The sequence below is a fragment of the Bubalus bubalis genome, chromosome 3, assembly GCF_019923935.1.
Source record: "Bubalus bubalis isolate 160015118507 breed Murrah chromosome 3, NDDB_SH_1, whole genome shotgun sequence".
Lineage (NCBI taxonomy): Eukaryota > Metazoa > Chordata > Mammalia > Artiodactyla > Bovidae > Bubalus > Bubalus bubalis.
This window is the reverse complement of record NC_059159.1, coordinates 12425324-12445843: the sequence shown is the minus strand read 5'-3', so window position 1 is coordinate 12445843 and position 20520 is coordinate 12425324. Positions and strand designations below refer to the sequence as shown.

The window sequence follows — 20520 nt, the reverse complement described above, 5'->3', positions numbered from 1 at the left end:
CCCCGCGATCCCGGGGGTGGGGGCGGCCCCAGGAGGCGTGGAGCGGGAGGCCCCGGAAGTTGGGGGGCGGGGGTGACACCGTGCCCCGCCCCGGAGCCCCCCGTGTCCGGGGCCCCCAACCCGGCGCCCCCCGGGCGCGCCCCCGCGCAGGGTCCCGGCTCCCGGCGGCGGCGCGCCGCATCACCCCACTGGCGGCGGCGCGCCTGGTCCCGGGGCGCAGCCCCGACGCTCATTGGCCTGGGCGGCGCAGCCAAGCTGTCAGCCCATGTGGCGTGTCCGTACGGGGACGGCCGCAGTTAAATAGCGCCGGCGCGGGCCTAGAGGGAGCCAGAGAGACAGTAGCGGCCTCTCCTCCACCGCACGTTCCATCCTCGCTCTCCCTCAGCCGTTCGCACAGCCGCCCGCGCCCAGACCAGGTACAAGCGGCCAGGCCGGGCCGGGGTCGGAAGTTGCGAGTCGGGAACCCGGTCCTGGGGCCAGACTGGATCGGGGGCTGGGGCGGGAGCAAGGCGGCCGGGCTCGAGTGGGCGCCGCCGGCCCGCATCCTCTGGCCTTGGGTGCGCATGGTTCGGCGCGCTGATGGTGAGGGCTCATCTCGCACAGCCTTCCCTGGTCTCGGCGTCCGAGCCTCCGGTCTGGATGTTCGAGCCCCACGAGACGCCCGAGGCTAGGCGGCGAAGGGCCCTCGCGCCATGCCTAAGCCCAGCGGGGCAGGTGGGCGGATGGCGAGGGGCGGACGCCCGGGAACGCCGCGAACAGCCATTTTGGTCTTGGGCTGGGCCGGGCGGCTGCGGACCCTCGAGGGCCTGTTGGAGCCCCCAGCCGCCACGCCCTCGAGGGCCTCCTTTTCCGGCTTGGCCGCCGAGCCCCTCCACCCGCGGCATCCCCATGCCTCTGGGTGCAGGATAGCCGTCTCGGCCGACCGGAGGGCCTGAGAAGAGGGGAGGGAGGTGGATGGAGGAGGCGCAGGGCCGTATAAGGTCGGCTTCTCCACCACGTGGGCTCCCTTTGGAGCCCCCAAAGTTCTGGGGGGAGAGCCACTCCTGCCGGGTGCAACCTCGCGGCGGCGCGCGCAGTTTCGCCAGCGCCGCAGGGGTCTCCACCCTTTTGCCTCGTCCCGCCGGACTCCGCGTGAATAGCAAGTAGGGGGAGAACAGAGCGGGCGCTTTCTGGAGAAGCAGCCGCCCCGGGAGCTGGTGCTTCTGGGCCGGCAAAGGGCTCTTTATTCAGCGCTGGGGGAGGGGGCTCCCTCTGCCGGGACGCCAGGGCGATCAGGCCACCCAAGGAAGACGCTCTCTCCACTCCTACTTTCCCATGCTCAGAGAAACCCTAAAGGGCCAGTAGTTGGCGAGTTCACCAGTCATCGGCGCCATAAGGCCTGGAAGTTTGCAGGACCAACCTTGGCCTTGCCCCCTTCCTCAGACAGGAGCCCCCATCCTGGGCCCACAGGCTCAGGGTAGACTAGGTTCCCTCGTTGGTGCTGGGAGACCTGGGTCTGGAAGGACAGGCAGGCTGCATGGAAGTAGGCAAGCGCAGTCCTGAGGCCTCGACCTGTGCAGATGTGTGGGTCTGGATAGTGCTTGCCTGGCAGCTGACCGAGAGTGGTTCTCCAGGTTGGAGCCTGCTGGAGGGGCCATACAGGCTGGGGCTGCCCACTGTGGGACAGGGACCAATTTTCCCCAGAGCCCCGCCAGGCCTTGGCACTGTTGAGGAGCCCAAGCTGTGGTTCTGGCCTGGAGGGCAGCTCGGGATGCTGAGCGCAGAGCCAGCTAGTCAGTGTGAGCACTTCTTCCCACCCCCACATTTGCCCTTTCTCCTTCGCCTACTAAATTTCCTGGGCCACCTCTTAACAGGCTGACGGCCAGGCAGTCCCTTCCTCAGAAGGGTTTGGGCCCTGCCTCCCACCATGGGGCCCCCTCCTGAGTCTCCTGCAGCAGGGCTGTGGTGGGGTCACCCCAGGCCAAGGCCAATGCCCAGAGAGCCCAGTGTGAGGTGTTGGCAGGCTGGACCAGAGTGGACTCCCCTTTCCCAACCACCATACATACCCTTCACATGCACACACAACGTTCCAGCGGGTGCACAGCCCCAGAGCTGGCCATGTGGATCTTTGTTGCAGGGCTTTCTGAGCTGCTGTTCTCAGACCCTTGCGTGGGCCAGATGGAGGAGGGGGTTCAGGAAGCCAGGGTTGGGAAGCAGCTGGGTCTCCAGCAAGGCTGTGGACTGGCAGTGCTGGGGCCCAGGCTGACTGGTGTCCGGGCCCCCATGCCACCCTCCTTGCAGAGAGAGCAGCCATGGAGGAGGTGGTGATCACTGGCATGTCCGGGAAGCTGCCCGAGTCGGAGAACCTGGAGGAGTTCTGGGCCAATCTCATTGGCGGCGTGGACATGGTGACAGATGATGACAGGCGGTGGAAGGCCGGTAAGCAAGCCTGGGGCTCCCCGCCTACCTGAGAAGTTCTTTTCTCATCGCTTCTGTGGACACAATCTCCCGGGTTACCAGGGCAGGCCTCTTCCGGCCTGCACGCCGGTCCCACTGGCAGAGCCAACAGTCACCTAAGGTGAGGCCGTGTTACAGCCTGTTTCTGGAGACGGTACCAGAAGGCTCTGGGCTAGGGATCTCTGGCCAGTGGGCTAGGGACTGAACTCCAGCCTGTGGGAGTCTGGAGTTCCCTGGGCATAGCCTTTGCCGCTTTCACAGACCAGGGCCATTGCTTAGGGGTGGAGCCAGGGCAAGGCCAGGTGGGTGAACACCTCCGGCCAGCCACTGCCTGCCCACGTGCTGTCCCAGGCGGGCAGATAAGACATCAGGCTCCCCCGGGAAGCTGGTTTGACTCCCTCACGCCCAGTAGGTTCTCCCACAGAGCGGCTCCACCTGATCTACAGGATGTGAGTCAGTGTGGCAGAGCCTGGCTGGCCTTAGCTGCCAGGCCGGGATGGGGCCAGGCAGAAGGTCTTCAGCCAGGTCAGGACAGTGGCAGGTGGGAGGAGGTAGCGCTGCCCCCTACAGTGCTCTGCTCTGCTCTGGGGCCATCACCCATGAGGTTCCCCCCCGCCCAAGGGTCCCCTTCAGAAGTGGGCCCACCCATCATCCCAGGGAGCTTCAGTTCCCTGTTGCAGCGGGGACTCCCCCCCAATCAATCACTCAGGGCCATGATGTCCTAGGACTGATTTCTCCACCTGTGTGTGTTCCCTAGGACTCTATGGCCTGCCTCGGCGGTCAGGCAAGCTGAAGGACCTGTCCCGGTTTGATGCTTCCTTCTTCGGGGTCCACCCCAAGCAGGCGCACAATATGGACCCCCAACTCCGCTTGCTGCTGGAGGTCACCTACGAGGCCATTGTGGATGCAGGTGGGCCATCTGGGGGGCTGCAGAGAGCCCGTCCCCGAGTTTCCTGCTGCCCTTCTTGAAAACCTCCCTTTTTGCTTCTAAAAGCATCGTGTGTTCATAACATCCAAAACAGAAGGTTCTGAGGAGGGAGTGGAGTCCTGGGCTGGAGCCGACGAGGTGGGGAGGTGTGGGCCTCAGGCAACTCAGGTTTCACAACTGCACACCAGAGGTATCCCAGACATGTCCCGTCGCCCCAGTTTCCTCACTCCCCATCGCGTGGCTGATCTTGGAGGGAGGGCGGACACCAGGTGCCAGGCAGAGCAGGAGGCAGAATCTGGCCCCAGGACTCTCACCCTCCACTCCCCTCTGCTGGGTTGTGCCTAGCCTTGGAAAAGTGCTTCAATGGCACAGACTTGTCCCAGGGACACTGGGGAACATGGAAGTTGTGCTGAGTGGGAGAGGGAAGGCTGGCCATGGGGGTGAGACCCCTCAGCAGGTGGGCTACAGGGGAACCCAGGACCTGCCTACTGCCCCCTGTGGTTTGCAGGGCAGGTACCCTGGGCTTACAGGTCTCTTGTCCTGCAGCAGATGCTAAGTAGCCCCTGGGGTTGACCCTTGAGTGTGACAGGGTCCTGGATGGGCACTGCCTGGGAGGAGGGGCGGGAAGGCGGAGGCCTTCCCACTGCCCAGGCCCCACCCAGAGACCTTGGATGCCGCTCTCCAGGGGCTGGCCAGTGTCCCTCCCTCCTTCCCAAGCCTGGACACTCGGCCTTTGTCTCTCTCTGTCTTCTTATCTTGGCCCGCCCAGGGCAGGCTGCTCTCAGGGCTCATCAGACCCTGCCAGCAGTACCAGTGCCCAGGGGAGTAGCCTGGGGACAATGCTGTCCTCTGTCTCCACCTCCGGCTGTCTCTGGCCTCTGCATGACCCAGAGACTGGAGCCCCACCTGGAACCCCACCTGTCCCCGGGGCCCCAGTTTCCTGTGACCTGGTTATCCGTTGTCAACCCTACCTGGGCCGGCCACCTGACTCTGGCTCCATTGTCTTTTCCCTGACTCCCCAGCCACTCTAGAGTCAGGCGAGGTGGAGCCTCCTCTCCCCTGCAACGTAGGATCGAACCCTGGGTTCGATCCCATGGAGATGGGAATGGCAACCCACTCCAGTATTCTTGTCTGGAGAATCCCATGGACAGAAGAGCCTGGGAGGCTACAGTCCATAGGGTTGCAGAGTTGGACATGACTGAAGCGACTTAGCATGCACGCAGTCACCCCAGCCAGAGAGGCCAAGGGGAGACGCCTCACCTCCCAGAGCTCAACAGCAGGCTGGGCACAGCACAGCTGCAAGTTTGACTTCTGCCTCCTACAGGCATCAACCCAGCTTCCATTCGGGGGACAAACACCGGTGTCTGGGTGGGTGTGAGTGGCTCTGAGGCTTCAGAGGCTCTGAGCCGAGACCCTGAGACCCTCGTGGGCTACAGCATGGTGGGCTGCCAGCGTGCCATGTTGGCCAACCGCCTCTCCTTCTTCTTTGACTTCAAAGGTGGGTGCCCACACAGCCCTTTTGTTTCTGACTCGGGCCCGGGGTGGGGGGAGGCAGGCAGGGGCCAGATGACAGCTGAGACCCTTCCAGACTCTGACCGCACCTCCCCCAGGAAGGCCAGCAGGAACAAGGTCCTGGTGTTGTGGGTTCCACGTGGAGAGCACTCAGTAGGGCTGTCAGAGCCCCAAGGTGTAGGGTGGGGAGGCGGTCCCACGGCTGCATTGTGTCCTTGCCTGCAGGGCCCAGCATCACCCTGGACACGGCATGCTCCTCCAGCCTGCTGGCCCTGCAGAGGGCCTACCAGGCCATCCAGAGAGGGGAGTGTGCCATGGCCATTGTGGGTGGCGTGAACATCCTGCTGAAGCCCAACACCTCGGTGCAGTTCATGAAGCTGGGCATGCTTAGCCCCGAGGGCACCTGCAAGTCCTTCGATGCATCAGGTGAGAGCAGTGGGCATGGGGCCCCGGGCAGTGCCCCCACCCTCGATTCTATCCGGCACCAGCCCCTGAGCCCTTCCCTGAGCTCATGAGCCTGAAGTGCCCTCCGCCCCCAGGGAATGGCTACTGCCGTGCAGAGGCTGTGATGGCCATCTTTCTGACCAAGAAGTCCCTGGCCCGACGGGTGTACGCCACCATCCTCAACGCTGGCACCAACACGGATGGCTGCAAAGAGCAAGGTGGGAGCTGGCTTGGGGCAGGCGAGGGTGGGGCTACGGGCAGTCGGGCGGGGCTGCGGGTGCTGAGGCCTGGACCTGCCCCCAGGCGTCACCTACCCCTCTGGAGAGGCACAGGAGCAGCTCATCAGCTCCCTGTACAAGCCGGCCGGGCTGGACCCGGAGACCCTGGAGTACGTTGAAGCCCATGGCACCGGTACCAAGGTGAGACCCCTGCCTGACCCTGCTCATATCCCACGTCCCACGCCAGAGAAGCACCAGGGTGGGGTCCTGACTTCCCTGAGTTCCCCACAGGTGGGCGACCCCCAGGAGCTAAACGGCATCGTGCAAGCCCTGTGTGGCACCCGCCAGGGCCCCCTGCTGATTGGGTCCACCAAGTCGAACATGGGACACCCGGAGCCTGCCTCAGGGCTCGCGGCGCTGGCCAAGGTAGGCAGGCGAGTCTAGGGCCATCTTGTCCCTGCCCCGTCAGCTTCTTACAGCCTGCTGGGGGAGGGTCCCTCCAGGCTGTTATGTGGGATATGGGTCAACTGAGGCCCGGAGAGCAGGCCGCCAGCATGTGGCCAGCCCCTGCCCGGCTTCATGGGGCCAGACATTTCACCCAGCACTTGCTCCACAAGGGGCCAGCCAGAGGGAGCAGAAGCAACAGGGCAGCCCGTGTCTCCAGGCTCGCTCTCCCTGTGGCCTCCTGACCAGCTGGTAGCTTGGAGGACCCAGGTCACTACTGGTTGAGCTTCTGGGTATGATGGGAGCTTCCTGGTGGTCTCAGCTCCCTGGGCCACCATAGCCACCTGTCTGCAGCTCTTAGCTTGGGAGATGGGGTGGGGAATGGCTGAGGAGGCTTTGTCTTGATCCACAGCCAATCAGGCTGGGAAGTGGCAGGGCCTCAGGTGAGGCCTAGGGCTGAGAGGAGACAGAGCATGTGGCTTGGTCACCAGACCACTGCACTGGGGCAGGGCTTTGGGGGAGAACAAAAGTGCTTGCAGCGGGCAGGGCCTCTGGGGTGACACAGAGGGTCCTCAGGAGGGGATGTACCTGAAGCCCATCCCGACCAGCAGGGGCAGGGAGCCCAGGGCCGGCTGTCCTGCTGACCGCGAGGCACCCACAGGTGCTGCTGTCCCTGGAGCATGGGCTCTGGGCCCCCAACCTGCACTTCCACAACCCAAACCCCAAGATCCCAGCACTGCAGGACGGGCGGCTGCAGGTGGTGGACCGGCCCCTGCCCGTCCTCGGGGGCAACGTGGGCATCAACTCCTTTGGCTTCGGTGGCTCCAACGTGCACGTCATCCTCCAGCCCAACTCCCAGCTACTGCCACCGCCTGCCCCACATGCCGCCCTGCCCCGTCTGCTGCGGGCCAGTGGGCGCACCCTGGAGGGTGTGCAGGGTCTGCTGGAGCTAGGCCTCCAGCACAGCCAGAACCTGGCCTTCATGAGCATGCTCAATGACATCGCGGCCCCCTCCCCAGCAGCCATGCCCTTCCATGGCTACGCCGTGCTGGGCAGCCAGGGGGGCAGCCAGGAGGTGCAGCAGGTGCCGGCCGGCAAGCGCCCACTCTGGTTCATCTGCTCCGGTGAGCCCCAACCCCACCCCACCCCACCTCAGGTCATCCCCGAGGGCTGCACGGGCTGGGACTGCACGGTGCTGTCCTGACATCTCCCTCCGGGACAGGTATGGGCACACAGTGGCGCGGGATGGGGCTGAGCCTGATGCGTCTGAGCCGCTTCCGCGACTCCATCCTGCGCTCGGATGAGGCCGTGAAGCCCCTGGGACTGCAGGTGTCTCAGCTGTTGCAGAGCACAGACGAGGCCATCTTTGATGACATTGTCATCTCCTTCGTGAGCCTCACTGCCATCCAGGTGTGCCCCGAGGGTCTGGGGTGAGCCGGCTGGCAGGGCGGTGAGCCTGGGGTCCCCGAGACTGGCATGACCCATCCTGTTCCCACCCCACCCCCAGATCGCGCTCATAGACCTGCTGACCTCCATGGGCCTTCAGCCCGACGGCATCATCGGGCACTCCCTGGGTGAGGTGGCCTGTGGCTATGCCGACGGCTGCATCTCTCAGGAGGAGGCCATCCTCTCTGCCTACTGGAGAGGCCAGTGCATCAAGGAGGCCAACATCCCGCCCGGGGCCATGGCGGCTGTAGGTAGGTGCTGCCCTCTGCTCCCCTATCATGCTCCACCCCTGGGCCTGAGGGTCTTCGTGGGAGGTGGTCATCTGTACTGGCACCTTTCTGTGTTGGCGCTGGGCAGAGGCCAGGGCCTGGGGGCAGCTCACCAGCCACTGTCCTCACCGCAGGATGAGAACAACCCTGACAGACTGCCCCGCTGTGCCCCGGATGGCCTTGGAGCCCGGCATACTTGCCCACGGGTGTCAGTAGAGGCCAGCGTGATTTTCACATGAACCCCTGGGGGGGATGCTGCAGGCGGAGTGGGCCTGCTCACACTTGGGACAGGCAGGGCTGGGGACGGGAGGAGACCAGAGAGAGCCGGAGGGGCTGTTGGGAGAGTGAGGCCAAAGCCCTCTCTGGTAGGCCAGGCGTGGGACCCGAAACTGGCTCCCACCCCTAGGACGGTATTAATGACACCTCCGCCTGAAACCAGACAACGGCAAGGGTGAAACTGCCTCATAAAGGTGCCGCTCGGCAGCTGTCATTAGGGCCACCCAGGCAGCATTCCCCTCCCCGGGGAGGGCTGTGTGGGGGTGCCTGCTCCCCATGCCACCCTTTGAGGCTCTCTTCTGCTCCCAGGCTTGACCTGGGAGGAGTGTAAGCAGCGCTGCCCCCCTGGCATCGTGCCTGCCTGCCACAACTGCATCAACACTGTGACCATCTCGGGACCTCAGGTGGGCCCTGGGAGGCAAGGCCTCGTCCCCAAGTCCCCTCCCACCCCCGCAGGGCATGCTCTGCGCAGGGAGCCCGGCACCGGCCCAGACCCGGACTGCCGTCAGCGCCCCCGTCCCTCCCCGTCTGCGCTCCCCCCAGGCCTCCATGTTGGAGTTCGTGCAGCAGCTGAAGCAGGAGGGCGTGTTCGCCAAGGAGGTGCGGACGGGCGGCATGGCGTTCCACTCCTACTTCATGGACGCCATCGCCCCCATGCTGCTTCAGCAGCTCAAGAAGGTGGGCGGCTGTCCCCACGCTGTGTGGCGGGGGCCCTCCCTGAGGACGGGCGGGGAAGGCAGGCCCCAGCTCCCTCAGGCTGACCCCGCCCGGCCCTGTGCACAGGTGATCCGGGAGCCCCAGCCGCGTTCCCCACGCTGGCTCAGCACTTCCATCCCCGAGACCCAGTGGCAGGAGAGCCTGGCCCGCACCTTCTCGGCCGAGTACAACGTGAACAACCTGGTGAGCCCCGTGCTGTTCCAGGAGGCGCTGTGGCGCGTGCCCGAGGACGCCGTGGTGCTGGAGATCGCACCCCATGCCCTGCTGCAGGTACGCGCGGTCCCGCAGGGCTGGCGGGCTGGCCGGGCGCGGGGGGCTGAGCTGGGGGCCAGTGGGAACTGGTCAGGGGGAGGCCCAGCCCGCCTCTGCCTCTGCAGGCCGTCCTGAAGAGAGGCCTCAAGTCCAGCTGCACCATCATCCCCCTGATGAAGAAGGACCACAGGGACAACCTAGAGTTCTTCCTCAGCAACATGGGCCGGCTCTACCTGACCGGGTGCGGCCGCTCTCCCTGCTCAACCCTGGGAGGGTCCTCCCCAGCCAGGCCACCGGGCGGCCTTGAGATGGTCCCCAGGAAGCGGACCTCTGGGTGCTGGGCCACTTCCACACCCTTGGCCTGCCCCCCACCCCACCCTGTCTCAGGCGTCTCCGAGGTCTTAGGGGAGACGGGTTGACCGTGGGTCAGCAGTGGGTGTGACAGGGCAGTCACAGCTCCCCTCTTGCACCCTCCAGCATTGACGTCAACCCCAATGGGCTGTTCCCACCTGTGGAGTTCCCGGCTCCCCGGGGCACCCCCCTCATTTCCCCCCACATCAAGTGGGACCACAGCCAGACCTGGGATGTGCCCACTGCCGAGGACTTCCCCAACGGCTCCAGCAGCTCCTCTGCCACCGTCTATAAGATCGGTGAGTCCTTGCAATGCAGGCGGGCAGGGGGGCGGGGTGGCTTCCTCCTCCGCAGCGGAGGCACTAAGGCCCAGGCCCCACAGACATCAACCCCGAGTCCCCTGACCACTATCTGGTGGATCACTGCATCGACGGTCGCATCATCTTCCCGGGCACTGGCTACCTGTGCCTGGTCTGGAAGACACTGGCCCGAGCCCTGGACCAGAACATGGAGCACACGCCTGTAGTATTCGAGGACGTGACGCTGCACCAGGCTATCATCCTGCCGAAGACAGGTGAGGAAGGTGGCTCAGGCTATGGGGTGGGAGGGCCAGCTGCCGACCCCTGCAGCTGACCTCTGCCCCTGCTGCCCACAGGGATTGTGCTCCTGGAAGTGCGGCTTCTGGAAGCTTCCTGCACCTTCGAGGTGTCTGAGAACGGCAGCCTGATCGTGAGCGGTGAGCAGGGGCCCTGGACCAGGCTGCAGGGTCCCTGCTGGGGGTCTCTGGGTGGACCTTGGCTGCCGGCTCAGCCCTGCCCTCACTCAGGCCCTTCTGCCACCCCCGGCCACAGGGAAGGTATACCAGTGGGAAGATCCCGACCCCAAGCTCTTTGACAACCGGTATGGCCCAGACCCTGCAACCCCCGTGGACCCCACAACCGCCATCCGCCTGTGCCGTGGTGACGTGTACAAGGAGCTGCAGCTGCAGGGCTTCAACTACGGCCCCTACTTCCAAGGCATCCTTGAGGCCAGCTCCGAAGGTAGGTGCAAAGGAGGTCCCACTTTGTGCTTTGGGGCCAACCCCTGCTGCCTGGTGTGAGGGGGCCACGAGGGGTCCCCCCCAGGTTGGGGCACACGGAGGAGAGGGCCCGTGGCAGGAAGAGACCTAGCCTGGCCAAACTGACAGCCCCTTCTCCCCAGGCAACACGGGCCAGCTGCTCTGGAAGGACAACTGGGTGACCTTCATGGACACCATGCTGCAGATGTCTATCCTGGCCCCGAGTAAGCGCACCCTGCGCCTGCCCACACGCATCACCGCCATCTACATCCACCCGGCTACCCACCAGCAGAAGCTATACACGCTGCAGGACGGGACACAAGGTCAGCCCTGCCCTGGCCCCGCACACGTGTCTCACCATGCCAGGCCCTGCCCACCCTCACCCAGCGTGTCCCCACAGTGGCCGACGTGGTAATAAACAGGTGTCTGGAGACCACGGTGGCTGGCGGTGTCTACATCTCGAGGATCCACACCTCAGTGGCCCCCCGGCATCAGCAGGAGCAGCTGGTGCCCATCCTGGAGAAGTTCTGCTTCACACCGCACGTGGAGACCGGGTGCCTGGCCGGGAACCTGGCCCTGCAGGAGGAGCTGCAGCTGTGTGTGGGTGAGTCTTTTGCGCCTACCACCCTCATCCTGGGGTCCAGCTCCCAGTTCCTGGGCCCCGTTATCCCATCATAGCCTCTCCTACGTGTGGGGTCTACATCTGCCTTCCCCTGTGAGTACCCCTGGCTTCCCCCTACCTGGAGTTGATGCCTTCAGAGGGGGCCTTGGCAGAGAGGTGACAGATTTCACCCCTCTTGTCTGTGCCACCAGCCAGCTGCAGAGGCGTGAGACCATCCTCTACCCAGGGTTCACGCCCAAGCTGAGGGGTGCGGGATGGTGGTGGGAGCTGGGGAGGGGCAGCCAGGGCCGGCAAAGCACGGAACCCACCCTCTGGGGAACCCACACTCTGTGGAGCTCACACCTGCATGGGGGACAGGGCCACCCTTTGCCCACCTAGTGTACCAATGGTCAGTGCCAGTTTCCAGCCCTGGAGGACTGGACAGTCCACTCCATCCCTCTATCTTCCGTCAGTGGGCAGAACCAGGTAGTGGGTTCTGCTCCAAGCAGTCACTAGTTCCTGGTCGGGGGAGCTTCAGGAACCCCAGCCCAGCTGAGGCTCTTCCCTGACACGCGACTCTCCCCTCCCCAGGGCTGGCAGAGGCACTGCAGACCAAGGTGGCCCAGCAGGGGATAAAGATGGTGGTTCCTGGGCTGGATGGTGCCCAGGCTCCCCAGGAGGCCCCACAGCAAGGCCTGCCTCGGCTGCTGGCCACTGCCTGCCAGCTGCAACTCAACGGAAACCTGCAGATGGAGATGGGCCAGATCCTAGCCCAGGAGAGAGCCCTGCTGTCTGATGACCCCCTGCTCAGTGGGCTCCTCAACTCCCCAGCACTCAAGGCGTGCGTGGACACTGCCCTGGAGAACATGACCAGCCTCAAGATGAAGGTGGTGGAGGTGGGTGTCCCGCGCGGCCGTAGGCCCAGTGCTTAAGGACTCAGATATAGGCAGTCCTGAACCTGAGGGAGGGCCAGGGCCTCTCAGACATGAGGTCGCCCAACTCGAGATGGTGCTGAGGCTGCCCAGACACCGAAGGGGAAGGGGGCACTGGGAAGGGACTGGTTCCAGGGGTGTGGTGGGCAGGGCAGCACTGGCCAATGACCTCTGCGGAATCAGTGGGTGGGCCTTTCTGGGAAGCACCCAGTTGAGTGGGGGGACGCCTGCCCAGCGGCAGCTGATCCAAGAAGCTATTCCATCCCAGGTGCTAGCTGGTGACGGCCAACTGTATTCCCGCATCCCCACGCTGCTCCACACCCAGCCCCTGCTGGAGCTGGACTACACAGCCACTGACCGCCACCCCCAGGCCCTGGAGGCTGCCCAGGCCAAGTTGCAGCAGCTCAATATAACCCAGGGCCAGTGGGACCCCTCGGACCCGGCCCCCAGCAACCTGGGTGGGGCCAACCTCGTGGTGTGCAACTATGCCTTAACCAGCCTCGGTGACCCGGCCACGGCTCTCGGCAATATGGTGGCTGCCCTCAAGGAGGGAGGCTTCCTGTTGCTGCACACGCTGCTCAGAGGACACCCCTTGGGAGAGACTGTCACCTTCCTCACCTGCCCTGAGCCACAACAAGGCCAACGGCACCTCCTGAACCAGGTGCAGGCGGGGCCGGGATTGGGTGGATGGGCTGGGGGGGCGGGGCCGGGAGGCTGCCGAGCCCTGACCCCCTCAACTCGCAGGATGAGTGGGAGCGCCTGTTTGCTGGTGCGTCACTGCACCTGGTGGCCCTGAAGCAGTCCTTCTACGGCTCGGTGCTCTTCCTGTGCCGCCGGCTGGCCCCGCTTGACAGCCCGATCTTCCTGCCCGTGGAGGACACCAGCTTCCAGTGGGTTGACTCCCTGAAGGTCAGTCCTTCCCAGCCCTTACCAGGCCAGGCTGACCCGGCTCCTATGTCGGGACCTGGGGGAATGCCCCCCATCAGGCAACCCTTCCCTTGTCAACCCTTCCTTCATCCTTCTACAGAACATCCTGGCCGATTCCTCCTCCCGGCCCGTATGGCTCATGGCTGTTGGCTGCACCACCTCAGGGGTTGTGGGCTTGGTGAACTGTCTCCGGAAAGAGCCTGACGGGCACCGGATTCGGTGAGATGCCCACTGTGCTACGTGCCCCTTACCCTCGGGACCCCACCACAGCCTCCCCTCACCTGTCTGGCTGCCCACAGGTGCGTCCTGGTGTCTAACCTCAACAGCACGTCCCCCATCCCTGAGACAGACCCGAAGTCCTTGGAGCTGCAGAAGGTGCTCCAGAGTGACCTGGTGATGAACGTCTACCGTGATGGGGCCTGGGGAGCGTTCCGCCACTTCCCACTGGAACAAGGTGAGCCCCCCAGGACTGCCCTGCTCCTCCGGGTTCCTCACCTCCCAGCTGGGTGGACTGAGGAGAGGGCAAGAGGACTCTGGCTGGAAGCCCTGCTCCAGGCCAGGGCCACATGTGATCCTAGGGGCTCCACTTGCTGTCACCCCCTAGACAAGCCCGAGGAGCAGACGGAGCATGCCTTCATAAATGTCCTCACCCGAGGGGACCTGTCTTCCATCCGCTGGGTCTGCTCCCCTCTGCGCCACAGCCGGCCCACGGCCCCTGGCGTCCAGCTCTGCACCATCTATTATGCCTCCCTCAACTTCCGCGACATCATGCTGGCCACGGGCAAGCTGTCCCCCGACGCCATCCCAGGTACAGGCAGCCCACGGTAGGGGGACCAGAACAAAGACCCCCCCACCCCGGGGCCAGGGCCTGGGACGAGAAGGGCCCTCACCCAACAGTGCTCAGGAACCTGGGAGGCTCCTCCCAGTGAGGTCAGGGGCTCACTCACCCGCCATCTGCCCCCAGGAAATTGGGCCTATCGGAGCTGCCTGCTAGGCATGGAGTTCTCTGGCCGAGATGCCAGCGGGAAGCGTGTGATGGGGCTGGTACCCGCCGAAGGCCTGGCCACCTCCACTCTGGTGCCTCAGAGCTTCCTGTGGGACGTGCCTTCCAACTGGTGAGTCACCAGGGCTGGGACCTGGGGCCCGACATGGACGCGGCCGGGCATCAGGCCAGAGCTGACCCCTGCACTGTGCCCTTAGGACCCTGGAGGAGGCCGCCTCGGTGCCTGTTGTCTACAGCACAGCCTACTACGCGCTGATGGTCCGCGGGCGCATGCAGCCAGGCGAGACGGTGCTCATTCACTCGGGTTCCGGCGGCGTAGGCCAGGCTGCCATCGCCATCGCCCTCAGCCTGGGCTGCCGTGTTTTCACCACTGTGGGTAAGCCTCTGACCCTTCCCAGAGCCCAGGATTGTCCGCCTGGCAGCGCTGCTAAAGCCCAGACTCACCAGGTGTGCCTCTCTCTGCCAGGGTCAGCCGAAAAGCGGGCATACCTCCAGTCCAAGTTCCCCCAGCTCAACGAAACCAGCTTTGCCAACTCCCGGGACACATCCTTTGAGCAGCATGTGCTGTGGCACACAGCCGGGAAGGGTGAGTGGCCCCATCACTCACACCCGCCATCCGCCTGCATCCTCAGCCCCCTCCTCCTCCCCTCCCCCCTCACCGGGAAGGGTGAGCGGTCCCCGTCACTCACACCCACCATCCGCCTGCATCCTCAGCCCCCTCCTCCTCCCATCCCCCCTCACCGGGAAGGGTGAGTGGCCCCCATCACTCACACCCACCATCCGCCTGTATCCTCAGCCCCTCCTCCTCCCCTCCCCGCCTCACCAGCCAAGCTGGAGGAGACACTGGCCCATGCTGGGACAGGGTCTAGACCTTCAGACTCGTGTCAGGTTGGCCGGGCTGTGACCTTCACTACGGGGACCTGGCTTGCCCCCATCCCCAGGTGCTGACCTGGTCCTCAACTCCCTGGCGGAAGAGAAGCTTCAGGCCAGTGTGCGGTGCCTGGCCCAGCACGGTCGATTCCTAGAAATTGGCAAATTTGACCTTTCCAACAACCACCCCCTGGGTGAGATGGGGCGGCAGGCCTAGTGGGTGGCTGGGTGGGCGGGGGGCTGTTGGGCAGAGTGGGGGTCTGCAGGGTGGTGGACTGTGGGCTATGTGGTGAGGCCCCCCACCTGCCCACCTGTCCAGGCATGGCCATCTTCCTGAAGAACGTGACTTTCCATGGGATCCTACTGGACTCTCTCTTTGAAGAAAACAACACCATGTGGCAGGAAGTGTCGACACTGCTGAAGGCGGGCATCCGGGAGGGTGTGGTGCAGCCCCTCAAGCGAACAGTGTTCCCCAGGACCCAGGTGGAGGATGCCTTCCGCTACATGGCCCAGGGCAAACACATCGGCAAAGTGGTCATTCAGGTGAGTGGGGGGTCCTGGGAGTCTCTGGCCCCAGCCCTGGCCCCTGCCAGCAGTGCGTGAACAGGGGCCCTGCTTGGGCTGCAGGTACGTGAGGAAGAGCAGGAGGCGGTGCTGCACGGGACCAAACCCATCCAGATGGTGGCCTTGTGCAAGACCTTCTGCCCAGCCCACAAGAGCTACATCATCACTGGGGGCCTGGGTGGCTTTGGCCTAGAGCTGGGCCACTGGCTCGTGGAGCGAGGGGTCCAGAAGCTGGTGCTGACCTCCCGCTCTGGGATCCGCACAGGTGAGTGGCTTGAGGGTGAGGCAGTGGGAAGAGCCTCCTTCAGACCCCTTTAGGGTGCTCTCAGGGCACCTAGGCTTGGGACCAGACCTTCATTTGCCCATCCCCTCCCACTGTCTGTCCCACAGGCTACCAAGCCAGGCAGGTCCATGAGTGGAGACGCCAGGGTGTGCAGGTCCTGGTGTCCACCAGCGATGTCAGCTCACTGGATGGTACCCGGAGCCTTATCACTGAGGCCGCCCAGCTTGGGCCCGTGGGAGGCATCTTCAACCTGGCCGTGGTGAGGACGGCTTTAGAGGGGCTGGAGCCAGCTGCCCAGGGAAGGGCCCCTCCCAAGAAGCCCTCCAAAGGCCTGGGGCCAAGGCAGGTGCTAAGATCCCCTCACCCCAGGTCCTGAGAGATGCCATGCTGGAAAACCAGACCCCTGAGTTCTTCCAGGACGTCAACAAGCCCAAGTACAATGGCACCCTGAACTTGGACAGGTGGGCTCCTCCCTTCTCTCCCGCCTTCTCCCTGCACAGCCCTTGCACTGGTGTCCAGAGACCTGGCCATGGGCCTCTGCTGGGGTCTGACCACAGGTCCAGGGAAGGGGAGGCGGTTTGGTGGGTAAGCAGGAGTCCTGGGCATGACAGCCGGTGGGCTGGGGAATCCGGCTGGGGGTGACTTAAGAACCCACAGGGTGACCCGGGAGGCATGCCCGGAGCTGGACTACTTCGTGGTCTTCTCCTCGGTGAGCTGCGGGCGTGGCAATGCCGGCCAGACCAACTACGGGTTCGCCAACTCCACCATGGAGCGCATATGTGAGAAGCGTCGGCATGACGGCCTCCCAGGTGGGTCCACCTGCCACTCCCCGACTCCTGCGGTCCCACCCTCACAGCTACCCCGACTCACCACAGCGCCACTGCCCACCCACAGGCCTCGCAGTGCAGTGGGGCGCGATTGCTGACGTGGGCCTCCTCATGGAGCTGAAGGGCACTAAAGACAAAGCCATCGGTGGGACGCTGCCCCAGCGCATCACCTCCTGCATGGAGGTGCTAGACCTCTTCCTGAACCAGCCCCACCCCGTCCTGAGCAGCTTTGTGTTGGCAGAGAAGGCTACATCCCGTGGCCCCAGCGGCAGCCAGCAGGACCTCATGAAGGCTGTGACTCACATCCTGGGTGAGGCAGCACCCTGCCCCCTCGCCACCGGTAGACACTCGTCTCCCGAGTCTGGTCTCCCAGGCTTCAAAGGGGGGCGTGCTGGGCTTGCTCATGGAGGGAGAGGCACAGGCACAGGTGGTCTGTGCAGAGCTGGGTGGGGGCTGTGTGTCCCATGGCACAATCTGTTCAGTTCAGTCACTCAGTCGTGTCCGACTCTTTGCGACCCCGTGAATCGCAGCACGCCAGGCCTCCCTGTCCATCACCACCTCCCGGAGTTCACTCAAACTCATGTCCAGGGTACAATACCCACCCAGGGCCCCTCCCACGTTGCCAACTGAGCTGCCTCCCCACCCCCCAGGCATCCGTGACTTGGCCACCGTCAACCTGGACAGCTCGCTTTCAGACCTTGGCCTCGACTCACTCATGGGTGTGGAGGTGCGCCAGTTGCTGGAGCGTGAGCACAACGTGCTGCTGTCCATGCGGGAAATCCGGCAGCTCACAATCCGTAAGCTGCAGGAGATTTCCGCGCAGGCTGGCACAGCTAATGGTAGGTATGGAGGGGGTGTCCCCAAAGCAGCACTGTCCCCTCAGGGCTCTTGGCCTCCGAGCAGGTCAGGGCTTGTCCATCTGGCCCCTTCCTGAGAGCCCTCCTTGGGCGCCCAGCGGCCCCCACCCACCTGCCCTGGCCACCCGTGGCCGACGGGTGTGCGTGTCTGTGTGTTTGTGGCAGGGGACCCTATGGTATCATCCCTGGTATCTGCCCCTCTTCATAGAGCTGACGGACTCCACACCCAAATTGGGCAGCCCTGCCCAGTCGCAGACCCAGCTGAACCTGAGCACCCTGCTGGTGAACCCCGAGGGCCCGACCTTGACACGGCTCAACTCAGTGCAGAGCTCCGAGCGGCCCCTGTTCCTGGTGCACCCCATCGAGGGCTCCACCACCGTGTTCCACAGCCTGGCTGCCAAGCTCAGCATCCCCACCTACGGCCTACAGTGTACAGGAGGTATGTCAGGGGCTTACGGGGCTGCCCCCCAGGGAGTTGGGGATGGCAAGGCACCTGCAGACGAGGGCTAAGCCTCATGCTGTGCCCGCAGCGGCACCCCTGGACAGCATCCAGAGCCTGGCCACCTACTACATCGAGTGCATCAGGCAGGTGCAGCCAGAGGGGCCCTACCGCATCGCTGGCTACTCCTACGGGGCCTGCGTGGCTTTCGAGATGTGCTCACAGCTGCAGGCCCAGCAGAGCGCTGGCCCCACGAACAACAGCCTCTTCCTGTTTGACGGCTCGCACACCTTCGTGATGGCCTACACTCAGGTGAGGGCGGCAGCGGACGGGAGTCCCCGGGTCCGCAGGCCCAGCCCCTTGTACCTGCCACTGCAGCAGCTCCTCCTCCCTTTGCAGAGCTACCGGGCCAAGATGAACCCCAGCTGCGAGGCAGAGGCCGAGGCCGAGGCCATGTGCTTCTTCATGCGGCAATTCACGCAGGCGGAGCACAGCAGGGTGAGTCGACCCGGCGTGGGGCCCGGCCTCCTGATGCCCCCGCCCCCGCCCCCAGCGCCGCTCGCTCACTGTCCTGTCCTACAGGTGCTGGAGGCCCTCCTGCCCCTCGGGGATCTGGAGGCGCGTGTGGCAGCCACCGTCGAGCTGATCGTGCAGAGCCACGCGGGCCTGGACCGGCACGCGCTCAGCTTTGCTGCACGCTCCTTCTACCACAAGCTGCGCGCCGCGGAGGAGTACACGCCGCGGGCTACCTACCACGGCAACGTGACGCTGCTGCGCGCCAAGATGGGCAGCGCCTACAGGGAGGGCCTGGGCGCCGACTACAATCTGTCCCAGGTGTGCGACGGCAAGGTGTCCGTGCACATCATCGAGGGCGACCACCGCACACTGCTGGAAGGCAGCGGCCTGGAGTCCATCCTTAGTATTATTCACAGCTCCCTGGCCGAGCCTCGCGTCAGCGTGCGGGAGGGCTAGGCCACCGGCCCGCCCCCCGCCTCCCACCTGCCGACCCTGGCACCGCACCCCGCGTGCAGGCGCCCATAGGACCAGCACCCCTACGCACACGCATACAGCCCACCCCGCGGCTTCCCTGGGCGCGGGGCCGAGACCCGCGCCGCCGACTCGGAGACCTGCCTGGTCTGTGAAGAGTCAGCTGAACCACTAGCCGGGCCGAGCTTCCAGAACCGCACGGGCTCTGCCGCACTGGTGTGGTTGTCATTTTTCTGTTTGGATTCTCCTATTTATTGCGTCGCCATGGGGGGCGGGGGGTGGGGAGGGGAGACGCTGGTCGGTCCACCTGTGAAGCCGGCGCACACGGGAGCCGGGCCCAGGGCCCCATGATGCCGGAGGTCGCGCGGAGCAGCCCTGGGCGCTGGGCACCCACCCTATTTGTCTGTGTTCGTTTTTCAAGAAATAAGGTTCAAATTGCTGCGTGGGTTTTGAAATTTACTGTAATTGTCTGTGTAAAGAACCGTGTCTGTACTCTGTTCCATTTTTCACCAACCTGGTAAAGATGTTGTCTCCCATGATTAAATCGCTCGTTTGCTCTGGCGTCTGGGCATCCTTTCATCCTGCCTGCTGATCAGCTCTGTGAGCCTCCACTGTCCTGGTGCCCCAGGGAGTACCACCCTCTGCTCCCCGCAGGAGTGTGTGTGTGTGGAGGGGTGATACCTGGCTCCAGAAAACAGGCTGGACACCTCCAGGGAAGGGGCCCTCAATCAAGGAAACTTGACCAGGAGGAGACAGGTAGGCAGTCTGATAATGGGCTGGCATAATTGTGGAGGACCCCCCCACCTAGGGTAGCCTTGCCAGAATTCCTTCTCCCTCAGGGAAACCTTGGGTTTTCTTTCCTTGGCCTCAGCTGAGTGCAGGATGCCCACCCACATTATTGAGAGTCATTTTTACCTGAAGTCACCTGGTTGTAGACTTGCACCGCATGGACCAAATACCTTCATAGCAACACTTAGATGAGTGTTTGCTTAACTGGCCAAGTCCAGCAGAAGACTGACTGTCACTGACTCACACAGGTTTCAGTTCATTTCAGTTCAGTCGCTCAGTTGTGTCTGACTCTGCAACCCCATGAACTGTAGCACGCCAGGCCTTCCTGTCCACACAGGTTTAGGAGGAATGAAGTCTGGATGAGAGGGAGTAAGAGGGGCAGGGAGGCCCTGGGGAAGGCAGAGCCCTTCCAAGCCAAGGGAGGAGGTGGACCCGCTGGGCTGGAGGCTTCTGGGCCAACAGAGGTGAGCTGGAACAGGGAGAGAGATGGGCCCTGCAGTGAGCCAGGACTAAATTGGGCAGGGGGAGTAGGCCCCCCCTGCTAGACTTCTATCAGAAATGGCAGGTGACTCAACTAAGACTATGCATATATTAAAAGGCTAAGGATTTTGCAGTGGTCCAGAGGTTAAGCATCTGTGCTACAGCAAGGCATGTGGATTCAAACCGTGGTCTGGGAACTAAGACCCTATGTGCTGCATAATATGGCCAAAAAAAAGGCTAATGGATATTACAAATGACTTTATGTCAAATAACTGGACAACTTAAAAATGAACAAATTCCATGCAAAACAAAGTCAAGAAGAAATAGACAACCTGAAAAATCCTCCATCTATTGAAAATAAATTTGTTTTTAGAAATCTTTCCACAAAGAAAATTCCAGGCCTGAATAACAAATTCTACCACCAGTTCTATTCAGACTTTCAGAATTTTGGAAAGGAAACCAGCCTCAATAATTTCAAAAGAATTCAACTTATATAAAACATTTTGGGGTGTCCTAGCCTTTCAGGCGCCACAACAAAATACCGTAGGCTCACACAACGGGAATTTGTTTTCTCACAGTTCTAGATCCTGGGAAGTCCAAAATTAAGGTTC

General features: G+C 63.6%; 1 protein-coding gene across 1 annotated transcript; it reads left to right on the top strand.

Moving 5' to 3' along the window:
- Positions 1–269: 269 nt before the first annotated feature.
- On the top strand, positions 270–19201 carry FASN (fatty acid synthase). Its single transcript, XM_006061793.4, has 42 exons — positions 270–416; positions 2281–2418; positions 3194–3346; positions 4689–4862; positions 5102–5302; positions 5416–5538; positions 5624–5739; positions 5830–5964; positions 6644–7106; positions 7205–7392; positions 7490–7679; positions 8283–8377; positions 8517–8651; positions 8757–8960; positions 9068–9183; positions 9420–9592; positions 9676–9867; positions 9949–10029; positions 10145–10333; positions 10494–10673; positions 10751–10954; positions 11543–11847; positions 12152–12544; positions 12628–12792; positions 12911–13029; positions 13110–13264; positions 13415–13618; positions 13775–13925; positions 14011–14189; positions 14280–14399; positions 14755–14877; positions 15003–15226; positions 15311–15512; positions 15638–15789; positions 15900–15991; positions 16188–16339; positions 16425–16667; positions 17008–17196; positions 17423–17653; positions 17745–17965; positions 18053–18151; positions 18236–19201. Exons 2-42 carry the CDS (start codon positions 2292–2294, stop codon positions 18623–18625), a joined length of 7548 nt encoding a protein of 2515 aa, XP_006061855.3. The 5' UTR covers positions 270–416; positions 2281–2291; the 3' UTR covers positions 18626–19201.
- The last annotated feature ends 1319 nt before the right edge of the window (positions 19202–20520 follow it).

Bases quoted from the DNA above. Each gene is read 5' to 3' on its own strand.
- FASN (XM_006061793.4), top strand. From the start codon at position 2,292: ATGGAGGAGGTGGTGATCACTGGCATGTCCGGGAAGCTGCCCGAGTCG. The intron at 15,513-15,637 runs GTGAGTGGCTTG...TCTGTCCCACAG, and splicing joins CCGCTCTGGGATCCGCACAG to GCTACCAAGCCAGGCAGGTC. The intron at 17,966-18,052 runs GTGAGGGCGGCA...CTCCCTTTGCAG, and splicing joins TCGTGATGGCCTACACTCAG to AGCTACCGGGCCAAGATGAA.